This window comes from Bacillus rossius, chromosome 1 (assembly GCF_032445375.1).
Source record: "Bacillus rossius redtenbacheri isolate Brsri chromosome 1, Brsri_v3, whole genome shotgun sequence".
NCBI lineage: Eukaryota > Metazoa > Arthropoda > Insecta > Phasmatodea > Bacillidae > Bacillus > Bacillus rossius.
The window spans coordinates 175,784,150-175,805,163 of NC_086330.1; the positions used below are offsets into that span (position 1 = coordinate 175,784,150).

Genomic DNA, 21,014 nt, shown 5'->3' on the forward strand with positions numbered 1-21,014 from the left:
TATTATGCCGTTAATAAATTATGTAATATTTTAACACAATTAATAGTTTCTTACTTAGTTGTAGGTACCCATTTATTTAATAATTTTTGTCATTATTTTTTTTGTTTAGAGATGTATATATTTATATCTTGCAGAAGGAGATGTACTTGTAATATCTTTTTTACTGTAATTTTACTGCATAATGCCTTTATGTACAAATGTGTAGGTTACTGAAAAATAAAAATGCATGTTATAATTAACTAGAATAAAATTTATGGTGGAAGGGGAATGGTATGAGCAAAATATATAATGCTTTTTTTCCCCTAAATTAATTTATAATCAAAAACAGCATTTATTTGCATTATTTGTTAGTAATATTTGACAAAATGTTTCTTAAATATTTTCTAACACTGGAGATTGCAAGACTTTAAAAGAAAAATAAGAATTTGACATTTCTTACCGCAAAACTTCAAGGTAAATTCAACTATAAAGTATATTTACGGAATGACATAAACACATAGTGTTTTTGCTCATTGGGGAGAAGGGTGACCATTCTTTTAACGACGGTATTGAACACATTATCTACTGTGGTTTTGGTTGTAGCAGAACATGGACTCAAGTTTTATATACTGGATTACTTGGTATGCTGAGTTAATACTGTGTTATTTGTTGTACTTGACCATAAAATTGTATGAAAAATTCTAGAAATGTTAAGGTTTCCGCAAAATTTAAGTCCCTATAGAGACCCTAAAAGGTCCCTTTTCTTATTCTGTCAGTCCCTAAAACACCCTATTTTTGGAGGTCCAGCTGGATGGCAACCCTGTTTTTGCGACATGACAGAGTAAAAAATTACTGGAGAAAACAAACATATTTTCTTAAACAAATTGAAAATTAATATTTTAACAGCATGGGAGAAACTGTGTTGTTTTATAATTATAAATAGTAATTACAGAAATGTTTTTAATTTCCCTTAACATTTACAGGTTTTCCCTGACCGCAGCAACCCTGAGTATATAATTTTTTTTAAGAACTCTGATAAATAAACTTAGGCTTTGTTGTCTATTATTAGTTTATGGAATAACGATGCTACTTATTAAAAATTTTATGGGCTATTATAGATTTTATTTTGTTTTTTGTTTTATGTGTGCGAGTAAGGTGGCACAGTGATAGTTGCTGGTTTAAATGTTCTGCACAGTCTGAAGTTAAAACTTGTCCAGCAATCCTGAGATTGTTTTTCCGTGGTTTTCTGAAACTACTCCAGGCAAAATATATGATAGTTCCTTCCATAATTTTCTTCTTGGTGCTGTAGTGACCTTTGTGTCAACAAAACGCATATAATTAAATACTGAAACAAAACCCAATAATTACTAACTAATATGTTTTCACATGACTAGATATTTGCAAAAATGTGAACTCGCATAAACTTGGCTCCGTGTTACTCAGCTTTTATCAAAGTGCTGGTTAGAATATATAAATACTTTTAATTGTTTATTTGCATTTGCTAAAACCGTTTGTGTTTTCTCAGTGCGGAGTCCACTGGGCGGAGCAAGGAAGCAAAGTGGTGTACATATCTGCAACCCCGCTGGCAGGCCTACCACCGCCGATACATGGAACTCCTGCCCTGAGCTCCGAAGCACTGACAAACATACGATTCCTGTAAGTGTCATCAGAGCAGAAAAACAGATAATTGTTTTTGGAAAATCACATCAGATCACAGTAAAACAGTGTATCCACAAATATATCTGTTGAACCAATTTCAGCATTTTTTCAGGACATCTTTAAAAAAATTATTTTTAACGCTTTTACATTGCAGGATAATTTTTTTTAAATATAATTTTGCTTAAGATACAACACTGCAAATTTTTCAGGACAGCTAAAAACCCTTGACAATTGCATACATAAAAACATAAAATGTTGTTTTGATTTTAGACCATAGCAGTGCACTTGGTTGAATTTTCCACTAAACACATTGTGAGAATATGCTAAATCATTTTTTTTCAATGGCAACCTTTTTTTTTTTTTTTTTTTTTAAGTCATTTAAGTGATGATAAGCAACATTAAACATAATATTAAATAAAGCTTCTATTTGCATGAAGGTGTTGATTTTTATGTCTGTAAGCTAAAACCTTTTCAGAGATAATTTCCACATGATTTAAGTAAGCAGTCTCCAACCATTTATACTTAATGTTCCATTAAAAACTGAAGTTAAGCATGGATATAAAAATTTAAATCAACAAAAGGCTTCTGGAAATTAAAGTTTCAAACTTCCTGCAAATGAACAGTTTATTTTGAGACTTTTTTGTGACCTGTCCGTCAGTTTCTTTCTTTTTCGAGACTTTCAGGACCGGTAGACACACTGGAAATGTTTTTAAAACTGTCTCTGGTTTTTAAACATATCCAGTTTACAGAAAGCAGACCTGATCAAATACTAGTTTGTTTTTTGATGCAAAACGAACGTCAAATTGAATTGCGAATATTGTTCTCAGCAAAGCTATTTTATAAAATATAGGTTTGAAGTAAACAAAATAATCGTTAAACATTTGTAGTGTTTGAACTCATTAAGTGATTACCAATTGGACCCTATGTCAGTCAATAAAATTATAATATACCATGCATAGTAATATTGAGCATTGTAAAAGCAAACTGAGCACCTTCCTTTGATTTTTTAAGTAGTTAACCAACTTTATTCAGCAAAACATATACAGTAAAACCTTTTTGTTACAACGCCATTTATTGCGACCACCTCTCTATTACAACCCGATTTCGAGGAACCGTGAAAAAATTGCCGAAAATCCGAAGAAAATCTGACAGAAAATAAGTTTCTTGTGGTGAGTAGCATGTTACTGTGTTTCTCTTGCCGAGTACAGACTTGTTTTAACTGCCGCAGCGATGTTTATTTTGACAGCTCAAGCAATTATCTTTTCCCGTGGGTTGATAGAAAAAGGTCGCTTCACCCAGCATAAAAAATAAAAACCAAGCCACTTATTCCCCACGCAGGAAACACACTGGCTGCCGTCTGTCTCCCCCGCATTTATATTTCTTCTAACATTCCACGTCTCGCCTCTCGCGCGAGCAATAACGCAGCGACCACGCATTGGGCCGTTTTATCCTTTGTTTGGTGACAGCAGCTTGATTTTATTCGGTATATTCCTTTTCATAGGACCTTTGCTATTAAAATGCATTTATATTTAAGTTTGAAAGCTTGTAAATTCCTTGCCAGAGATGACTGAACTCGAACTTGGTGTGAAAAATGACATATTTTGACATACTTTTTTTTTGGGCGTGTTTTGGTGGGGAGGGAGGGGTCCCAAAATATTTACAACGATCTTACCCCTCCCTCATAACAGTCCAATTTTACGGGAGAAGGGAGGGTGAAATGAGCATTTTCTCACTGAAGGTTTTTTCAAAGGAGAGCGAAGTTGGGGTGTTATAAGGGAGGACACTACAGTAGAATCCCGCTGATGCGACCCCTCACGGTTCCCGGAAAAACAGACTTATAAACGGAATGGTCGCAATAGAGAATTCGGGCCAATTTTTACCCCCCCCCCCCCCCCCCCCCCCCTAATAAAACATATCCAAATACATAAAATACTCGCGCTAAATGAATTTGCGTCATGCAAGTTCGGCTATGCTAGCCGGCTGGTTATTTTCGTTCAAAACGTGGCGAAGGAACTTGTGTGGATCAGGTAGAAAACATTCGGCTATAAACGAAAGATATAAGAACAATGCTATCCTGAAATGCTGTGACATGTTTTTGGAGTAGATAATCAGCGACAGACCAACAGGATGCGCTCCCGCCCTGCCGTCAGCGATGTTTATTTTGACAGCTCAAGCAATTATCTTTTCCTCGTCCCTTCGCAGCATAAAAAAAAAAGAAAAGAAAAAACATTGGGATGCAGATGGAAAAGTAACTATGCAGTAAAATAAATATATTTACGGCCCTGCTAAATTTTTCTATTCAATAAAATTGACTATACAACCTGGCTTTTGTCGCACGCGGTGTGGGAGGGGAGGAGGATGCTGACAGTTTCTCACGCAGAAGGTTGAAATAAGGGAGGAAATGTGTTGAAATGTTATGTAGTCGGTAACAGAGGGGGGGGGGGGGGGGGTTGTTTTTACAATGTTTGTGGCTCTGGGAGAAATGAGCCTTGAAGAATTAGCAGGGGATGGGAGAGGTAAGCGTCACGTCACGTATGACGTCAAGCCGCCGGGCGGGTAAGATAACATGACAGCTGAGACGGCTTTTCGTGCGTTAGTGGGCGCGCCGAGCTTGGCTACACCTTTGAATTTGTATACTGTATAGAAGTCGCGAGTGGATAGGATTTACTCTACGTTTTTCAAAAGCGTATGATGAGCAGCTTGGGAACTTCACCGCTGCAGTGCGCTGCCGTAACGCCCTGTATCGTCTTGGTTGTTATTTACCTGTTAGGGCGCAGCACTGTCGCCCGCTGTCATTCCCCGCACCCCTGATCCATCATTCACTGTAGCTCAACGTCGTTCAACGGGAGGGGGAAGGGGTGTTTGAAGAGTTCGGCACTTGTCCGCTAGGGACCACCACAAGTCGATGCCCTAGAGATGGTGGCGATTGCGGCGGTGAATTAACCAACTACCTCAAAACCGTATTAGAAATTTTAACCTGGGCTGGCGACTTCTATACAGTATATATATTCAAAGGCTACACTGCCGCGTTGACTGTCCAGCTCTCGCCAAGATAAACGTGAACACATAGCGCCCAACAAAGTGTAACAGACTTGTTTTTTAGCCGATTTTACGATTTTACTCAAATTTTCAACTTTCTCTGCTTAAATTTTTCACAGTTTCTCAAAAAACGGCCGTATAAACGGAATGGACAAATCGGCGGGATTCTACTGTAGATGGTTTGTGTGTCTGGGAGGGATGAGCTAGCCTTGAAGAATGTGAACGAGGGGAGGGAGGGGTGAGCTTATGCGTCATGAAGCCATTGCCGCCAGCCAGCCGGGCGAGCTTAGTGTGCGCCCACTCGCGTTGCAGAACCTACTGCCGCCATATTTTTAAAGGAAATGTCCCATTATTTTTTTGTTATTCTTACATGAACATTATTGGAAGTATTAAAGCCGACACAAAAATAAGCTGTGTGTAAAAATTAACAGATTTTAATGATCTTTCATTTTGTTTTTTTATTTTATTTTTCTGATTTCCACATTTTGGTCAAAATGTCCAATTTTTTGACGGTTCCCGAGAATGTATTCGTAAAATCACTGCTTCGTTAAATCCGGGGCTCGTGACATCGGGGTTATAGTGTATTTAACTACGGCAAGCAGAAAACGTACATGTAAACTAATCAGTAAAAATAAACTGTCTTTTGACATATTTTCTTTAGAGGTGGCCTGAAGGGCGACGTACTTGTCATGAAGGTTGAAGTGGGTTTAAAGCAAAGCCGTCTAGCATTGTGAGTGACAGCATCTTGCCATTGTACGGCTGGTTTCTTAGCGAGTAGCGGTTTGTGAAGGGGGGGGGGGGGTTTGAAATCAACTGAAAATTTCGGAAAACATATATTACGACCCCCCCCCCCCCCCCTCTATTACGACCCTATTCCAGGGAACCTTGAGGGGTAGTTTCAGAGAAGTTTGACTGTACAACACAAAAAAAAAAATTCATAATAAAATCTTAAGCTTCCATTGTTTTAAATCTTTGCAACAAATGCAAAGCTTTACATCAGACGTGAAGCTTAGCATCACAACTGAAGCTTGAAATATAATGAATAGCAAATTTCCTGGTGAAATCAAATTAGATATTAAAAAGTGCTTCTATTAATTCGCTTAGTCGAAGCTTCCCACAGGCAATATTCGCTATTTTTGTTTTGCATTGTGGGAATGGTAACCTCTTAAACTCATGGTGTTGAGTGTCCCAAGGACACATATACTGTGGTAATCACGACAGTTTCAGGGATGGTTTCTCTGAAGCTGATCTTTTTCATTACACAATTCTTATCCGCTCACCAACTGTTTAAAGGGAGCCAAACTTAGTAGTTAAAATACTGCCACAGCCTGCAGTATGGAATTATCTTTTTCAGGGTGGCCACCAGCCTTGAATTTCGGGAAAAGCGGGAAATATGCGTGAAAAACTATCGTGATAAAGAAACCTGGAATTATGCTTGAATTATTTGTTGTCGCCGGGAATTTTTTATATTGCACAGTATGTTTGGTATTCAGATCATGTTTTATCATAGAGTTTTTGGTGATATTAGAACTACGATGTCACTTGAAACAAAAGCCAGCAGTAATTTTAACCGGCTGATAACTTCGTTACTGATATAATTTACCATTGTTTTGGACAACAGTTTATTTATAACAATGAGGCCATTTGTGGCGGCCTCAGTCGTCTTGATTTTTATTATATCTTTTATGGTGCGTAAAGCATGTTTTAAGATGAGTAAATTGTTTTATAATATTATTTATAGTATTATACTAGTTAATGGTGTATGTAAATTATTTATTTGTTGTTTTGTTGTACGCTTATTATTCTTATTCGGTAGTGGCAACCGCTAGATTTAACCAGAACGATCGAGCGGAGTCAGGGGTGGCAGGACAGGAGGGGGGTGACGTCACCTGACGAGAGAGGGGAGGCGCCGGTCAGCTGTTTTTGACGTTCGGACAGAGGAGCATGTGTTGAGCGCGGGCCGCGGAACTATCCGGCAGAGACGAGAATTGGCTTTTCAGCGATGAGCTACGAGTGCGACGTTACGTGATTAATATTGAAGATGACGGTAATGCCATACACCCTCGGCGAAGTAACACCAGGCGCGGTGTATGAAAAAGCGATATCGTGGGCCTAGTGCACTGGTCCTCAATGTAACGCGATGCTACAGGCGCTACAAGGTGAGCGGGGTTTACATCCGACCCCGGCGCACACCGACTGCAGAGGTATGCCTCTAGAACAAGTAAGTGCGAGAACTGGATTTGTAACTTTTGGCTTCGCTGGTTTGACTTGCGGGCAACGTGTTTAAAACAGAGTGCGGCGATGGAAATTTCTGCTAGAACTATCTAGACGTCACTATTTCGTTTTTGCACCCTCCCCTCCTCCGTAATAGACTTTATGGGACTTTGGTTTATTTTTAAGTATAGTGTAAGAGTGTTTGTATGCGAATGTCACCAACGTACATTAAATTTAATTATAGCAATTGAAATGGTATCACGAATTGGATTTATAGGTTGCTTTCCCTTTTTACCGTACTTAATGCTGGTCATTTTATTTCTGGTAATTCATTATATATATGTTAACTATCACAATAAGTTTAGCAGGGCTGTCGGTCAATTTAGTACGTTAATGATTGCTTTTGCGCTCTGGTCAAATTTTAAGCCAGTCTATGCGCGTCTATTTAAGTTAATTTTACTACACTTTCATTTTCAATATGTCAATAGAGACGCGTGTACGGGACTGGCGTGGCGGGTGCGGACGTGTTCAACTACCCCGGTATAAGGGGGGTTGGCCACAACAACCACAGCCTTGTTCTGTGACGTAGGCGACTGAATACCAAACAGCAAACAGTTGAACACCTTGCACATCTAAAGGCGCATTTCCACTGAGGCAACAACGTGCAACATGTAGCATGCCACAAGTGTTATTTTGTTCCCAGTTGTTGTCCTTGCTACATGTTGCCTTGTTGCAAGTCGAATGTGCCCAAGAGTCTGTTGCCAGTTGTCACTTGCTACTTGTTGCCGTTGCTTGTAGCATAGGCAGAAGCATTTCAAGTAATTCAACTCTGTGCTTATTTGATCCTCGCAAATGGCAATAAAAGAAGAAAACAGAAGAAGCCTAGGTGGTGGATCAGAAATTTATTTGTTAAAAGTAGTGAAAATCGCAAGGAATTTTTTTAAAAACTTATTTCAAATGACGGTAGTTTGTTCAAAAATTTCACACGTATGAGCAGGCAAGATTTTGACTACCTAGTCGAAAAGGTGACCCCTTGGGTGAAAAAAGCAGACACCAACTGTCGTGATGCGATACCAGTTCAAGTGCGAGTACTGTTGACTTTGAGATACCTAGCTACTGGAGATAGTTATGCTTCACTTATGTATCTCTTCAGAATTTCAATCCCAAGTATTTGTCGCATAATACCAGAAGTATTCAGAGCCTTTATCAACATTCTGCGAGATTTTGTAAAGGTAAGTTTCGTTATAAGTAATGTTTATTTATAGAAGTGAAGTAAGGTTAGTGAATAACGTATATCGTTAGTTATGTATTCAAGGAAATGACATAGTAACTTACATATTAAACCTTAAGTGACAAATTCATAATCACTTAGTGAACATTGATTTATTTATGAAAGTTTCAAAAATTCTGAAAGTACTGTAAACTCAGAAACAATTGGTTGTTCTTCGCTGTCACTTGTAGCTCTGGAAGACAGTGTGTCAATAGAAGTAGGACGAGATAAGTAACTGCTTGTACTCGTGGAAGCAGTCACCATATTCCCATGATATGAAGTGGAAAACCCAACATTATTGTACTTTCCCATAGCTGCTTCAAACAGTATGTTGTTGATAAGATGTTTTACAAGGGTCCTTGCTGTAGGCTGTAGATCCCGCAGTTCATTACTGACATGTTCACCATATGTTGTACATTCATCCCTCTTCATTGCTTGCTGTAATACAGCATATGCTTCTTCTTCACGTTTAGAATAGGGTGACACGGGTTTACTCCTTTTAACTCTCTTACTGGGTAAAATAAACTGTTTATCACTTCCATCATTACTTGACAAAGTTGTTGCATCATCAGGTTGTATTTGTTGACTGGGAGTTGGTGGAATATTATGCTGACTCACAGATGTATCAGATGCCACAGCGTCTTCTTCCTAAAAAAGTAAGAAATACACATTAGAGCTCATTTGTGCCCATGAAATACAAATGTGTTACCTTTATTTGTTTTACAGATCCCACCAAATGAAGATGAGTGGAAGGTAATAGCTCATGATTTTGAAAGAAGCTGGAACTACCCACACTGTATCGGAGCCGTGGATGGAAAACGTTTAGTACTTCAGAGCCCACAGAACAGTGGCAGTTCATTTTTTTAATTACAAGGGGTCATTCAGCATTGTTTTAATGGGGATTGCAGATGCTAACTATTGTTTCTTGTATGCCAATATTGGTTGTCAAGACAGGATTTCAGACGGAGGAGTGTTTCGCCAAACTTCATTTTATCAAAAACTAATGAAAAATGAATTTGCATTACCGACTCCACAACCTCTCCCTGGAAGTGAAGTGTTATCTCCTTACGTTTTAGTGGCAGATGACGCATTTCCCCTACAGGTAAACATTATGAAGCCTTATCCAGGACATCAAGAAAAAGGTTCGAAGAATAGAATATACAATTACAGACAACCACGCTTACGAAGAGTAGTACAGAATACATTTGGATTATTAACATCAGTTTTTCGTGTGTTTCGAAAACCTTTAATGGTGAATATTGAAAATGCAGAAATTATCACATCTGCATGTGTATATCTACACAACTTTTTAAGGAAAAGCAGTAATTTAAGACCTCTTTATGCACCTTATGGAACCTTGGACATTGACACATAAGATGGAACTGTTATTGCAGGATCATGGAGGACGGTTGTTGAAGATGACACGGGTATGGTGAATTTACAGCGAAAACCACGAAAATCAAGTGACGATGCAAAAGACGTCCGGAATGAATTCAACAGATATTTTTGTCAAAAGAAGGACAAGTATCTTGGCAACACACATACTAAAGACAATACACAAGCTCTACATATGTAAAATAAATATGTTTAGATGTGTTACCATTTTATGACTAATATATATCTGTCACACACAACTATCAAAAGTAAAATATCAATTTAAGATTTTTTTAACATTTTATTTACCAGAATCTAAACTGGGAAACGTGTTTGTATGTTGACTGTAAATAGAGTGTATATTAATTAAAAGCCTTATGTACGTTTCTATTAAACTAATTTTAAAATACATATACATATATTATATGCACCAAGGGCGTATATATTGGGGGGGGGGGGGGGGTTTCCCCAGCGGGCCCGGGCCCCTCCAGAAATCGGAAATAATTAAATGTAATACGCAGTTATTGTTCGGTAGGCGTTTGCTCGCAAATAATTACCACACTTTTATATTTCCAACCAATATTTACTTTTATCCACTTGTATAACTAGAACAATTTATTGTTGGTTATTAAATATTAATATTATATTGTAACACATACTGTGTAATATGTATCACCCTCTTGTGACTAGAGTAGTACTTGTGTTTTTGTTTTGTAGTTAGTTGCAAGCCAAGATGGCCGCGCGTCTGTATCGTCTCGGGATAGCTCGGTAATAAAATATGTAAAATACAACTCTGACTGTTTTTAATATGTCTCAACCTGATTCACAGTAAACAACAGGTTATGGGCCAAGGCGATGTCAGAGTTTAAAATGCATTTTTCTTCGGCGCGATAGTTTATCGGGGTGTGAAAGTGGCCGACCCACACCGTGTTCTACAAATGGGAAAGCGCGAAAATCTGTAAAAACGTCCGAACACTCGGGGTGTGTTAAAATCACAAACTATGGCCAACAACAAATCAAAGGAAACCCAAATTAGCTGGTTACCCGGCATCAAAAAACTGCAAGGAACTGAAAATTACAGTTCATGGAAGTTTGGGATGGAAATGTACCTCACCGCAGAGGACTTGTGGCCGAGTGTAAATGGTGCCGATGAAGACACAACCAGGGATAAAAAGGCAAAATCCAAGATTTGCCTAATGATAGACGAAAGCCTATATCCCATAGTAAAAAGCTGCAAAACAGCTAAACAAGTTTGGACCAAATTAGAAGACACCTACGAAGACAAAGGGCTGACAAGGAGGTTATCCTTACTAAGAAAACTATTCAGAATATAACTGAGAGATTTCAGCAGTATGGAAGAATACCTGAACGAAATTCTGTCCCTGTCGCAGAAGCTAGAAGCGATAAATGCCGAGATCGATGATGAATTCCTTGGTGTCATTATGCTAAGTGGCCTAACAGAAGATTACGAACCAATGATAATGGCAATGGAGAGCACAGGAGTAAAAACTACTTCAGACTATATAAGGTCAACACTCATCCAGAAAGTAGCAAAACCACATCGCCCCGAGGAATCCGCATTGACAACAAAAGGTAGGAAAGACGATTCGGCAACTATCACATGTTATAAGTGCAACAAGAAAGGACACAAAGCAGACGTATGCAAAAACCACATTGTTTGTTTCAACTGCCACAAAAAAGGGCATAAATCAAATCAGTGCCGTATGAAGAAAAACTACCATTTTAGAAGGGCAAATGCGACAGAAGACAGACCTACCACCCTAATCGCAGCCTTATCATCAGTGACCGCTGACAAAGGAGACTGGATAGTGGATTCGGGAGCTACATCCCACATGACGATGAACAAGCACTGGATAAAAGACATGAAGGAAAACACACAAGAAATCGTTGTTGCAAACAGCAATAAAATAATGTCTGAAGGTGCAGGATTGGTCAAACTTAAGGGTGAAGTCAACATATCAGATGTTCTCTATGTACCAGAGTTATCAGCAAACCTGTTGTCTGTCAGCAAGATGACCAACAAGGGACTGAAAGTGTTTTTTGATAGCAAAGAGTTCAGGGTGTATGAGGAATGCCAAATAAAGGGAAATGTTATTACAACTGCTATAAATCAAGGGGGTATTTACAAAGTGAATTGCAACTTTCACGACATAAGCACTCGAAACCAAAGTAATGCCTTAAGGGCTCATGATATTAATGGAAAAGATACAACAGTAGGTCTACCAAGAAATTTGTGGCACAGAAGGTTAGGGCACCTGAACAGAAAATCCATGAGCAAACTCGGGAGCATGTCAACTGGGATGAGGTTCAGCGATGACATAGACAGTGACTGTATAGCTTGTGTTAAAGGAAAACAGTGTAGAAATTCCTATAGCAAACACGTAGGGATTCAATCCAAAGGGGTACTACAATTAGTACATTCGGATGTTTGCGGACCAATGAGCACGCCCACGTGGGGCGGTGCCCTCTATGTGCTAACATTCACTGATGATTTCAGTCGAAAGACCTTCACTTACCTGCTTAGAAACAAAAATGAAGTTTTGGAAAAATTTAAAGACTTCAAAAATCTAGTGGAGAGACAAAAGGGAGCCAAAATAAAAGCATTGAGGACAGATAATGAGGGAGAATATGTAAATAAAAACTTTGACTGTTTTTTGAAGGACTGTGGCATAATCCATGAGAGGACAACTCCCTTCTCACCCGAGCAAAATGGAGTCAGTGAACGAGTGAACCGCACCCTGATAGAAAAAGCGAGAACCATGCTAGAATACAGTGGCCTGGACAGAAAATATTGGGGCGAAGCAGTCAACACCGCAACGTACCTTAAAAACAGAAGCCCGACAAAAGCAGTAAAAGAGAAGACACCGGAAGAGGTCTGGACTGGGAGACAAACAAACATATCACACCTGAAGACATTTGGCTGTAAAGCAATGAAGCTCATCCCAAAGCAAAACAGGACCAAGTTGGACTCAAAAAGTGAAGAATGTATCTTTGTAGGGTACAGCGAAGAGTCAAGGGCCTACAGGTTAATCGATCCTACAAATCCAAAAAGAATGATAATCTCAAGAGATGTAAAGTTTTTTGAAGACAGGCAAGGTATGGAAATTCTAGAAAGGAAAACAAGTGAAAAAGAAATCGAACATAGTCCTGTAGTGTTCACAAAGGAGAGCACCGACCAAGAGGAAACAGAAAGTGTATCGGGAGATGAGCCCTTCCGTGGCTTCAAAAATCTGCAAGATAGAAGTGAAAATGAAAAGACTGTTACAGAACAAAGTGAACCTATGTTGCGAAAATCCCAACGAAAAGCAAAGCCAAAAATTTTTCCGGATCATGAAACCTACCTCACAAAGTGCAATAACACCCATGAGACAACACTGGAAGAAGCAATGAATGGGCCACACAAAACAGACTGGGAAGGAGCTATGAAAAGTGAAATGGACTCTCTAAAGAAAAATGATTCCTTTGAACTCGTCGACTTACCCACAAGCGAGAAATTATTAAAGACGAAATGGGTGTTGAAAGTAAAGGAACAAGACAACAAAAAGGTGTTCAAAGCAAGGCTCGTAGTAAAGGGGTGTGCCCAAACTCCTGGGAGAGATTATGATGAGACTTTCTCCCCAGTGGCCAAATATACCTCAATCAGGTATCTTTTTGCTTTTGCCGCAAGGATGGGACTGTCCATAGACCACATGGATGTCGTCACAGCCTACCTGTACGGAAAAATCGACAGGGTATGTTATGTACTACCTCCCGCTGAAGTGGTGCATAAAAGTGAAGAAGGGAAAGTATGGAAGTTAAAAAAATCCATCTACGGTTTGAAACAAAGTGGCCGCTGCTGGAACCAAAAGCTGCATGAAGTCTTAATACAATCGAACTTAGTGCAATCCAAAGTTGACCCATGCATTTACAAGATGGAGAACAATGACACCACCCTGATTGTCGCAGTTTACGTGGATGATCTCTTAATATTTTATGATGACCACAAATTAGCTGAACAACTTAAAAGACAGCTAATGAAAAGCTTTGACATGAAAGACCTGGGAAAGGTAAAGAAATGCCTGGGAATGCAGATATCAAGAGATGAAGAAAATCTAAAACTATGGATTGCACAGAAGAGCTATGCTCAAGACATCCTGGAGAGATTCGACATGGAACACTCGAAACCAGCAAGCACACCATTGGACCTGGGGTTGGACCTCACAGAGCAGAGAAAAGCAGAAGATGAAGAGAAGTTGAAGAGGATTCCCTACCAGGAGGCAATAGGGAGTATCTTGTACCTGTCACAGATTTCTCGCCCAGACATCACCTATGCGGTAAGTCTGTTGAGTAGGTTTAATGACTCTTTCACAGAAGTTCACTGGACTGCAGTCAAGAGACTCTTAAGATATATTAAGGGGACACTGGACTACAGATTGGAGTATGATGGAAAGGGTGAAAGTGATCTGGTAGGGTATTGTGATGCTGATTGGGGAAATAAACTCAACAGTAGGTACTCAGTTTCAGGTTACTGTTTCAAACTTCAGAACTCTGTTATTTCCTGGTGTAGTAAGAAACAGAAAACTGTAGCTTTATCAACCTGTGAAGCAGAGTACATGAGTGTGTTGTTGTCCATCCAAGAGGCCTTATGGCTGAAGGCCCTAATGACAGAAATAGATCCAAGTGTTGCGAAAGGTCCCATTCAAGTTCTATGTGACAACACTGCAGCTATTGAACTCACAAAAAATAATATTGTAAACCAGAGGTCAAAACACATTGACATAAAGCATCATTTTATCAGACAACATGTTAAGGATGGTAACATCTGTGTCAATTATGTACCTAGTGAAAAAAATGTTTCCGATTTCCTGACAAAACCCCTATGTAAATATAAACATGAAAAATGTCTTGAAGGCACTGGTCTCATAAAGGGGTAAATGTAAATGTTGATCCTGAGGAAGGGTATCGTAGATAAAATTAAGATTTAAGGGAGGGTGTTGGTTATTAAATCTTAATATTATATTGTAACACATACTGTGTAATATGTATCACCCTCTTGTGACTAGAGTAGTACTTGTGTTTTTGTTTTGTAGTTAGTTGCAAGCCAAGATGGCCGCGTGTCTGTATCGTCTCGGGATAGCTCGGTAATAAAATATGTAAAATACAACTCTGACTGGTTTTAATACGTCTCAACCTGATTCACAGTAAACAACATTTATTGTATTTGTAATCTCAGGTATTGTATTTGTAATTGGGTTTAGCCCCATTAGAGGTTACAAATTCTAGTTATGGTTAAATACATTATTCCGTTAAAATTATTTATAAATGTTTACGAATTTGCCTCATTGTTTTCTGCTGTCGAAAAGGTTTTTCTTGGAATGTCAACATCTAACAAAAATGTCAGGAGATTATAGGCAAACCATTTTTCTTTTTTAGGAGATGAGCCACTCTTTCGTTTAGTAATCCTTTTATGTGCTCCCGATGAAACGCAGACCTCAAATTCTTGATTTTCTTTTTCATTTCATCTACTGAACATTCGTACTTGTTAGCAAGTCTTTTTAATGTATCACGTTTCACATTCCTGTCTTCATATGAAGTACTTTTGTTGTTCCACAAATCCGGTGAAGTATGGTAGTCTTCAATAAATAAGGTTGTTTTCTCTATACGTATTCCACTCCATGTCGCCAGTTTTCTGTCGCACTCAACCACTACCACTTGGATACTGGCAACATCGTACGACACGCTATATTTTTGTCGCACAGTGACTCATGCGTCTGGCGACACGGCCCAACAAGTGACATGCCTCATTGGTACTTGCTACATGTCGCAGCATGTTGCTTCGCTTGAAATACGCATGCTACATGTGGCACGTTTTTGCCTCAGTGGAAATGCGCCTTAAATTGTCAAGATGGCGGTGTTTTTGTAAGGTGAATTTTCAGTTTTAAATGTGGAATAAATATGATTTTAAAAAGACTTAGGACATTCGACCTAAAGAGACGTTCAGTGCTTATGAGATGTTAATTTACCACATATCTTATAACAAAATATTTTTTATATAAAATGATTTTGGTATCGGTTTAAACCAAATTTTACCAAATGGTAAAAACTGCGCCAGCGTGTTCATACCGGGACTAGTACAAAAAGCAGTTTTTTTTTCCTTCAAGATGCGATTCAGTTGGGAATATTTTAACTTTCACTTGTGTATTAATAGTGTGTGTCAATGTTATTTCACGTTTTAGCTGTTGATAAAAACAGATAATTGTGGATATTTTTGATTGTTCGTTACTGGGAAGCAAGCGTTTAAGTTTTGAGCAATGTAAACTGCCAATTTTCCGTAAGTTGAAGTTGTTTTCTTAACTTTACTATTTATAAATAATGTGAGATACCCAATGATATAAATTTTATATGTAAACATGTTAAAGAATGGTAACTTTTTATTTAACCTAAAACCATAGAATGCATTTTATTAAAAAATAGGTTCATCTTTTTAATCTTCCGTTCTTTTAAAAAAAATATTTTATAATATTTACATAATTAGGCTATATATGTTGTACCTCAGTAAATCCGTTTAGGTTAGTAATATAAGATAAATTATTGTAAACTACGACCGCACAATTTTTAAAATTCCTTTGGTTCAGAACATATGATTGAATTTTTTTTGTTAGAAAAGTGTTGACAGTATAAATATTCATAGGGTTTGTATAGTTAGTACATAATAATTGGTAATGTAAACAGCACTTTACCTAGTTAAAATGGTAACTAAACACAACTGCTCAAACCTTGAATTAGCTGTTGCCCATGTTGTTATTTTACTTTGACATGGTCGGGGGATTTGGTAGTATTTATAACGTACGTTTAGTGGGCGCCACCGTGTCTAGGGGGCACGGACCCGGCGAGAAGACTCTGTCTCATGCGTGACGTAGCCCGTGTGGCGGCGTGACTCGTTTCCCCCTTCAGCAATTACTCTAACCACTGACCTGGCCTGCTCTCAGCGTCGAGCACGCTGTTTATAAAAACCACGCAGTGGGATCTCAGGGCGTCCCACACGCCGACAGACAACACTCGAAGGACGCAAACACAATCTCTCTATGAAAACGCCTCGCGGCACGACAGGCGCACAAAGGCGAAGTCCTCGGAGAGCCGGAACAGAGCGTCTTTCTTCAGGTAGCGACGGGAAGCGACTGCGCGAGCAATGGCTGCAGAGGTAGCAGGAAAGGGGGGGAGGGGGTGTGTTTGGCGCCAAGCGCCCTGAACAGTTACCCTATCTCCCGTCATGCCGTGGACGTGGTTAGTGAACGAAATACATAAAAATTACAATCAATTTGAATATAAAAACATATGGCACTTTGGGAACAAAACAAAAGATTTGCACAGTATTATTATTTCTTGGGGAGCGAAGTACTGATTCTACAGCGCCCTCTTGTGGCGGCGCGCTATTTAAAAACACGTCAGCCGGCAGGATTAACTGGAGGGGAGGGAGGTGGTGGCACATCGGGCTCAGATGGGCGCAGCCCTGGAATACGTCAATTGCCCCCTCCTAAAGTAGGCCGATGTGATGACATCTCCCGACCTTGAGTGGGCGTGGCATTGTTTACCTCGCGCTCCCTGTGGCAATGTTTACATTTCGCCAGCTGAGCAGCAGCTTCGTGCCCTTGGATGTCTCCTGGGTCGTAGGTTGTACCTTGGAGCGGGCTCTGGTGCTCCTCCCTCTCCTTCACCTGCCTCGGAATCTGCGGGTTCTTCCACGAAGACCTGAAAGTCTGAGACCTCTATGGAGTAGTGGAATGGCCACATCATCTCATGGCTGTCCGGCGACTCTGGTCGTTTGTCCACTTCGTCTGGCATCCATATCAGTGGCAAGGGCATACTGTCCCCTCTCGTCGGCAGTTTGTCTGTTTCCGCGAACCCGCGGAACGGAGTGTCCTCTCCGTCTGTCTGTAAACAGCTGTCATGTCAGGCCCGTTCTGCATGGGGCTGGAACCGGCGACTCCACTTCCACTCCTGGAAACCCCTGGAATCCTGCGCCCTCGTTCTCCATAGGGGTTTATGTCGCATCATTAGCGTGATGTTGGTCGACGGTAACTGTGGGGGTCACGGGTTCGCTTCCCTCTCCCTCAGGGCCTCCTTCCCCGCCTCCGTGCACGATTCGTACATCATCCTGATGGTACTTCGCAGCACGACCACTCGGAAGTGTGACTACGACCGCGGTGGGGCGGGTGCAAGCCCCGCACAGAAGTTTTTTTTTCCATCTGAGAGTGGATGTTGACGCCCGTACACCATCTGCCCAGGTGTCAGTGGCGGCGGTGGTCGTGTTATGACGGGCATGTGTTGCGCCTGGTTGGCCGCCTGCCTGCGACGAGCCTCTTCATGCGTCATAGCGATGTTCCGCCCGCGCTCCTCTGGGGTTTCCTCCCTGTTCTCCGCGCATCTCTCTTGCACCCTGTACTGGCCGGGCAAGGGTAGGTTACGTCCTTGCACGAGTGTGGCTGGAGATTCGCCGGTAACTGTGTTCACACGGCGACGCAGGAAATAAGTGATTTCCGGGATGTGCGTGTCCCACAGGGTGTGGTCTTCAGCCAGCCGGAGTCTCAGCTGCGCCTTTATCTCCTGGTTGCGCCTCTCGGTGGGGTTAGCGCGGGGGTGGTACAATGGCGTGGTATGCGTAGTGACTCGCCACGCCTCGCATAGCTCCCTCCACTTCCGCCCCGAGAACTGTGACACGTTATCCATCAACACAACGCGTGGGTAGCCCCAGCGCGGGAAAAAATCTGTGTCCATGGTACGTGCAATGGTGCCAGCGCGGCAGTTTGACAGCGGAAAGGCCTCGACCCAGCGCGTGAAGCAATCCGTCACAACCAACAGGAACCTCTTCCCGCGCGCTGACCTTGGGTACGGCCCCATCAAGTCCAGAGCGACCGTGTGAAATGGCTCAGATGGTCGCCGGGGTCTTTGTTGTTCTTGCCCATCGGCCCGCTGTGCCTTTCACCGTTGGCAGTGTCGGCATCCTCGCACGCCGTCCCTCACATACTTGTTAACCTCGGGCCAAAAGAAGAGGTCTTGTACTGCACGTACAGTCTGATCCGTACCCGGGTGTCCGGCTAGTCTGTTCACATGTAACATTGTGAATATTTCGCGTCGCGTCACTGCGGGTGCAAATGTCCGCCATGGTTGTTGAGTGCCTGCGGTGCGTGCCTGTAACAATCCCTCGAGCACACGATACCCCTCGCACGCCGCCTCCTCGCACTGACTTATTAGCCCTTGTGTGTGTTCGTCTCTGCGTTGTGCCGCGCGCACGAATGCGTCTAGATCGTGTAGTTCTGCCCCTGGCAGTAGGGTGGGGGTATTGTTTACATCTGTGATCGCACACAGCGCCGCCGCCTGACTAAGTGTGTGTGGCCTTGGTGTCGGTGTGCCGCTCGTGGTTGGAAGGAGCTCGTCCCAGTCCACGTCGTCCCGCACCTCTACTGTGTTGTCTGGGTTACGCAACAACTCGTCGGCCAACTCGTGTTTACCAGCGACGTGTTCCACAGTAAAGTCGAGTGCTTGCAGGACCATAGCCCACCGCGTCAATTTTGACCGCTGCCCCTGCATAGTGGCAAGCCATTTCAGGCACTGGCTGTCTGTCCGCAGTATGAAATGCTGGCCCTCTAGGTGTGGCCTGTCCTCCTCAGGGCCCACACCACGCCCAAACTCTCCCTCTCATTCACACTGTAGCGTTGCTCTACTGCCCCGAACTTGGCGCTCACGTACTCAATTATGCGAGGCTCGCCAGCATCTGCAAGCTGTAACAATATGGCTCCTATTCCCTGTTGGCTTGCGTCCATTTGTACAAGTGACATTTCTGGAAACACTTTTTCAATTCCTCGAAAGCCGCTTGCATTTCCGTGGTCCACCGGTAGGACATTTTTGGTGACAGCTGTTCGGTCAGTGGTGCTGCGATGACAGAGAACTCTGGTATGAATGCACGTAGCCAATTGGCCAGTCCGATGAACCGTTGCAGCTCGTTTTCTCGGGGTATCTCCCACTGGACTGTTCATTACCTCGAGCTAAACCTCCATACCGCCTGGTGACTATTGCGATCTCTGAAATTTAGGAGATACGTTCGTAGTACCGGACGGTTTGGTTACGAATTGAATTGAATTGAGAGGTTGTGGACTCTGTCCCCCCTCATCGTTGGGCCAATGGGTGGCAACGATTGTTGGCAATAAGTCGGGCAGCTGGTTTATTTACAGTTGAGAGCGTGAGCTTTGCCGCCATAAGCTCCAACAACGGCTAAGAGGGCAGCAGGTCGGGGGTTTAAAACCCACTGCAGCAAGCAGAGACCTGACGGTCAATAGTACCGATAAACTGAACAGTCCATTGTCCGGCACATAATGACACAAGAACAGAAGAAATGGTTCGAAGACCTATTGGAACCTCCTAGTGCGCCTTTTCGAGGCGACTGGTCAGAAAGACGGAAGGCAATGGCTGATGCCATAATTGGAAAGAATCTGGATGCAAAGAAAATTACTGTATTGGTGGACAAACTGCTGGAACCAAATATTAATTTGGCAAGTATTGGAACTCCTGGTCGAGAAGAAAGAAAATGGATTGTAAATATATGGCCCATTATCCATGGACAAGATCGTGCAGTCGTAGGACTAATGCTAAAAGATATTTTGAGTGAAGAAATGCAGAAGAAACATGCTGATAAAGATATTAGTCAAATTGAATCTTTTGATTCAACAAACTGGGATGAGCAACAATTGTTATTTCATGCTGAAAAACTTGTTAAAGATCTTACTTACTACTCAACTACTGAGATTTCTAAGGTAAACAAGAGTGCTACAAACTATATGCTTCCAAGAATTGTGGAATTAAAAGGATTAGTAGACAGAGTATTACTTGATAATGCAAAAATGAAGGGTATTATTGAAACCCAACAACAGATGGCCTCACGAGTTGTTACTGCTGGACCAACTTATTCATCTACCTTGATAAGTGGGAAAATTGACGAAACAACAGGGCAGAATGGCCTATGCTGAAACCAAAGAAGGAAATTGTGTTTGTTCTTCCTGAAAAGGAAGATCAAACAAGTGAAGTTACAAAAAAGGATCTTCTAAGAATAATTAATCCTATCAAAGAGAAAATGCAGTTCCAGAGTATTCGGAAGATCTCAAGAGGAGGGATTCTTATAGAATCTGAAGATAAGGAAACTATTGCGAAATTATTGAAGGATGAAAGATTCAAGAAATCGGGAATTCGGGTTGAAAAACCTAAGTCAAGGGGCCCAAAAATTATAATTTTTGATGTGCCCAAAGAGTATGACTCTAAAAATTTTTCAGAAGACCTTTATGAACAAAATCTTTCAGAAATGGATATTTCTAAGGAAGAGTTTATCAAAGATTTCCAAGTAAGAACTAAACGTGTACGTAAGGATAAGACAGACAGAATACACATGATAGTAGAGATAACACCTAAAATAAGAAGTCTTCTGAAGAGA

At 41.2% G+C, this 21,014-nt stretch overlaps 1 protein-coding gene and 1 long non-coding RNA gene across 4 annotated transcripts in view; one reads left to right on the forward strand and one right to left on the reverse strand.

Moving 5' to 3' along the window:
• Window positions 1–21,014, forward strand: part of LOC134527112 (uncharacterized) — a 103,321-nt gene that overhangs the window by 22,548 nt on the left and 59,759 nt on the right. For all 3 annotated transcript variants that reach the window (XR_010074083.1, XM_063359473.1, XM_063359472.1), the window contains one exon: window positions 1,505–1,635. Coding sequence is in view for 2 of the 3 variants with exons in the window: in XM_063359473.1 (XP_063215543.1) it covers window positions 1,505–1,635 (131 nt within the window). In the remaining variant the exon portion in view is untranslated. The remainder of the gene's footprint in view (window positions 1–1,504; window positions 1,636–21,014) is intronic.
• Window positions 8,256–21,014, reverse strand: part of LOC134527115 (uncharacterized) — a 29,877-nt gene continuing 17,118 nt past the window's right edge. The window contains exon 2 of the long non-coding RNA XR_010074086.1: window positions 8,256–8,809. This is a non-coding gene — a long non-coding RNA (uncharacterized LOC134527115). The remainder of the gene's footprint in view (window positions 8,810–21,014) is intronic.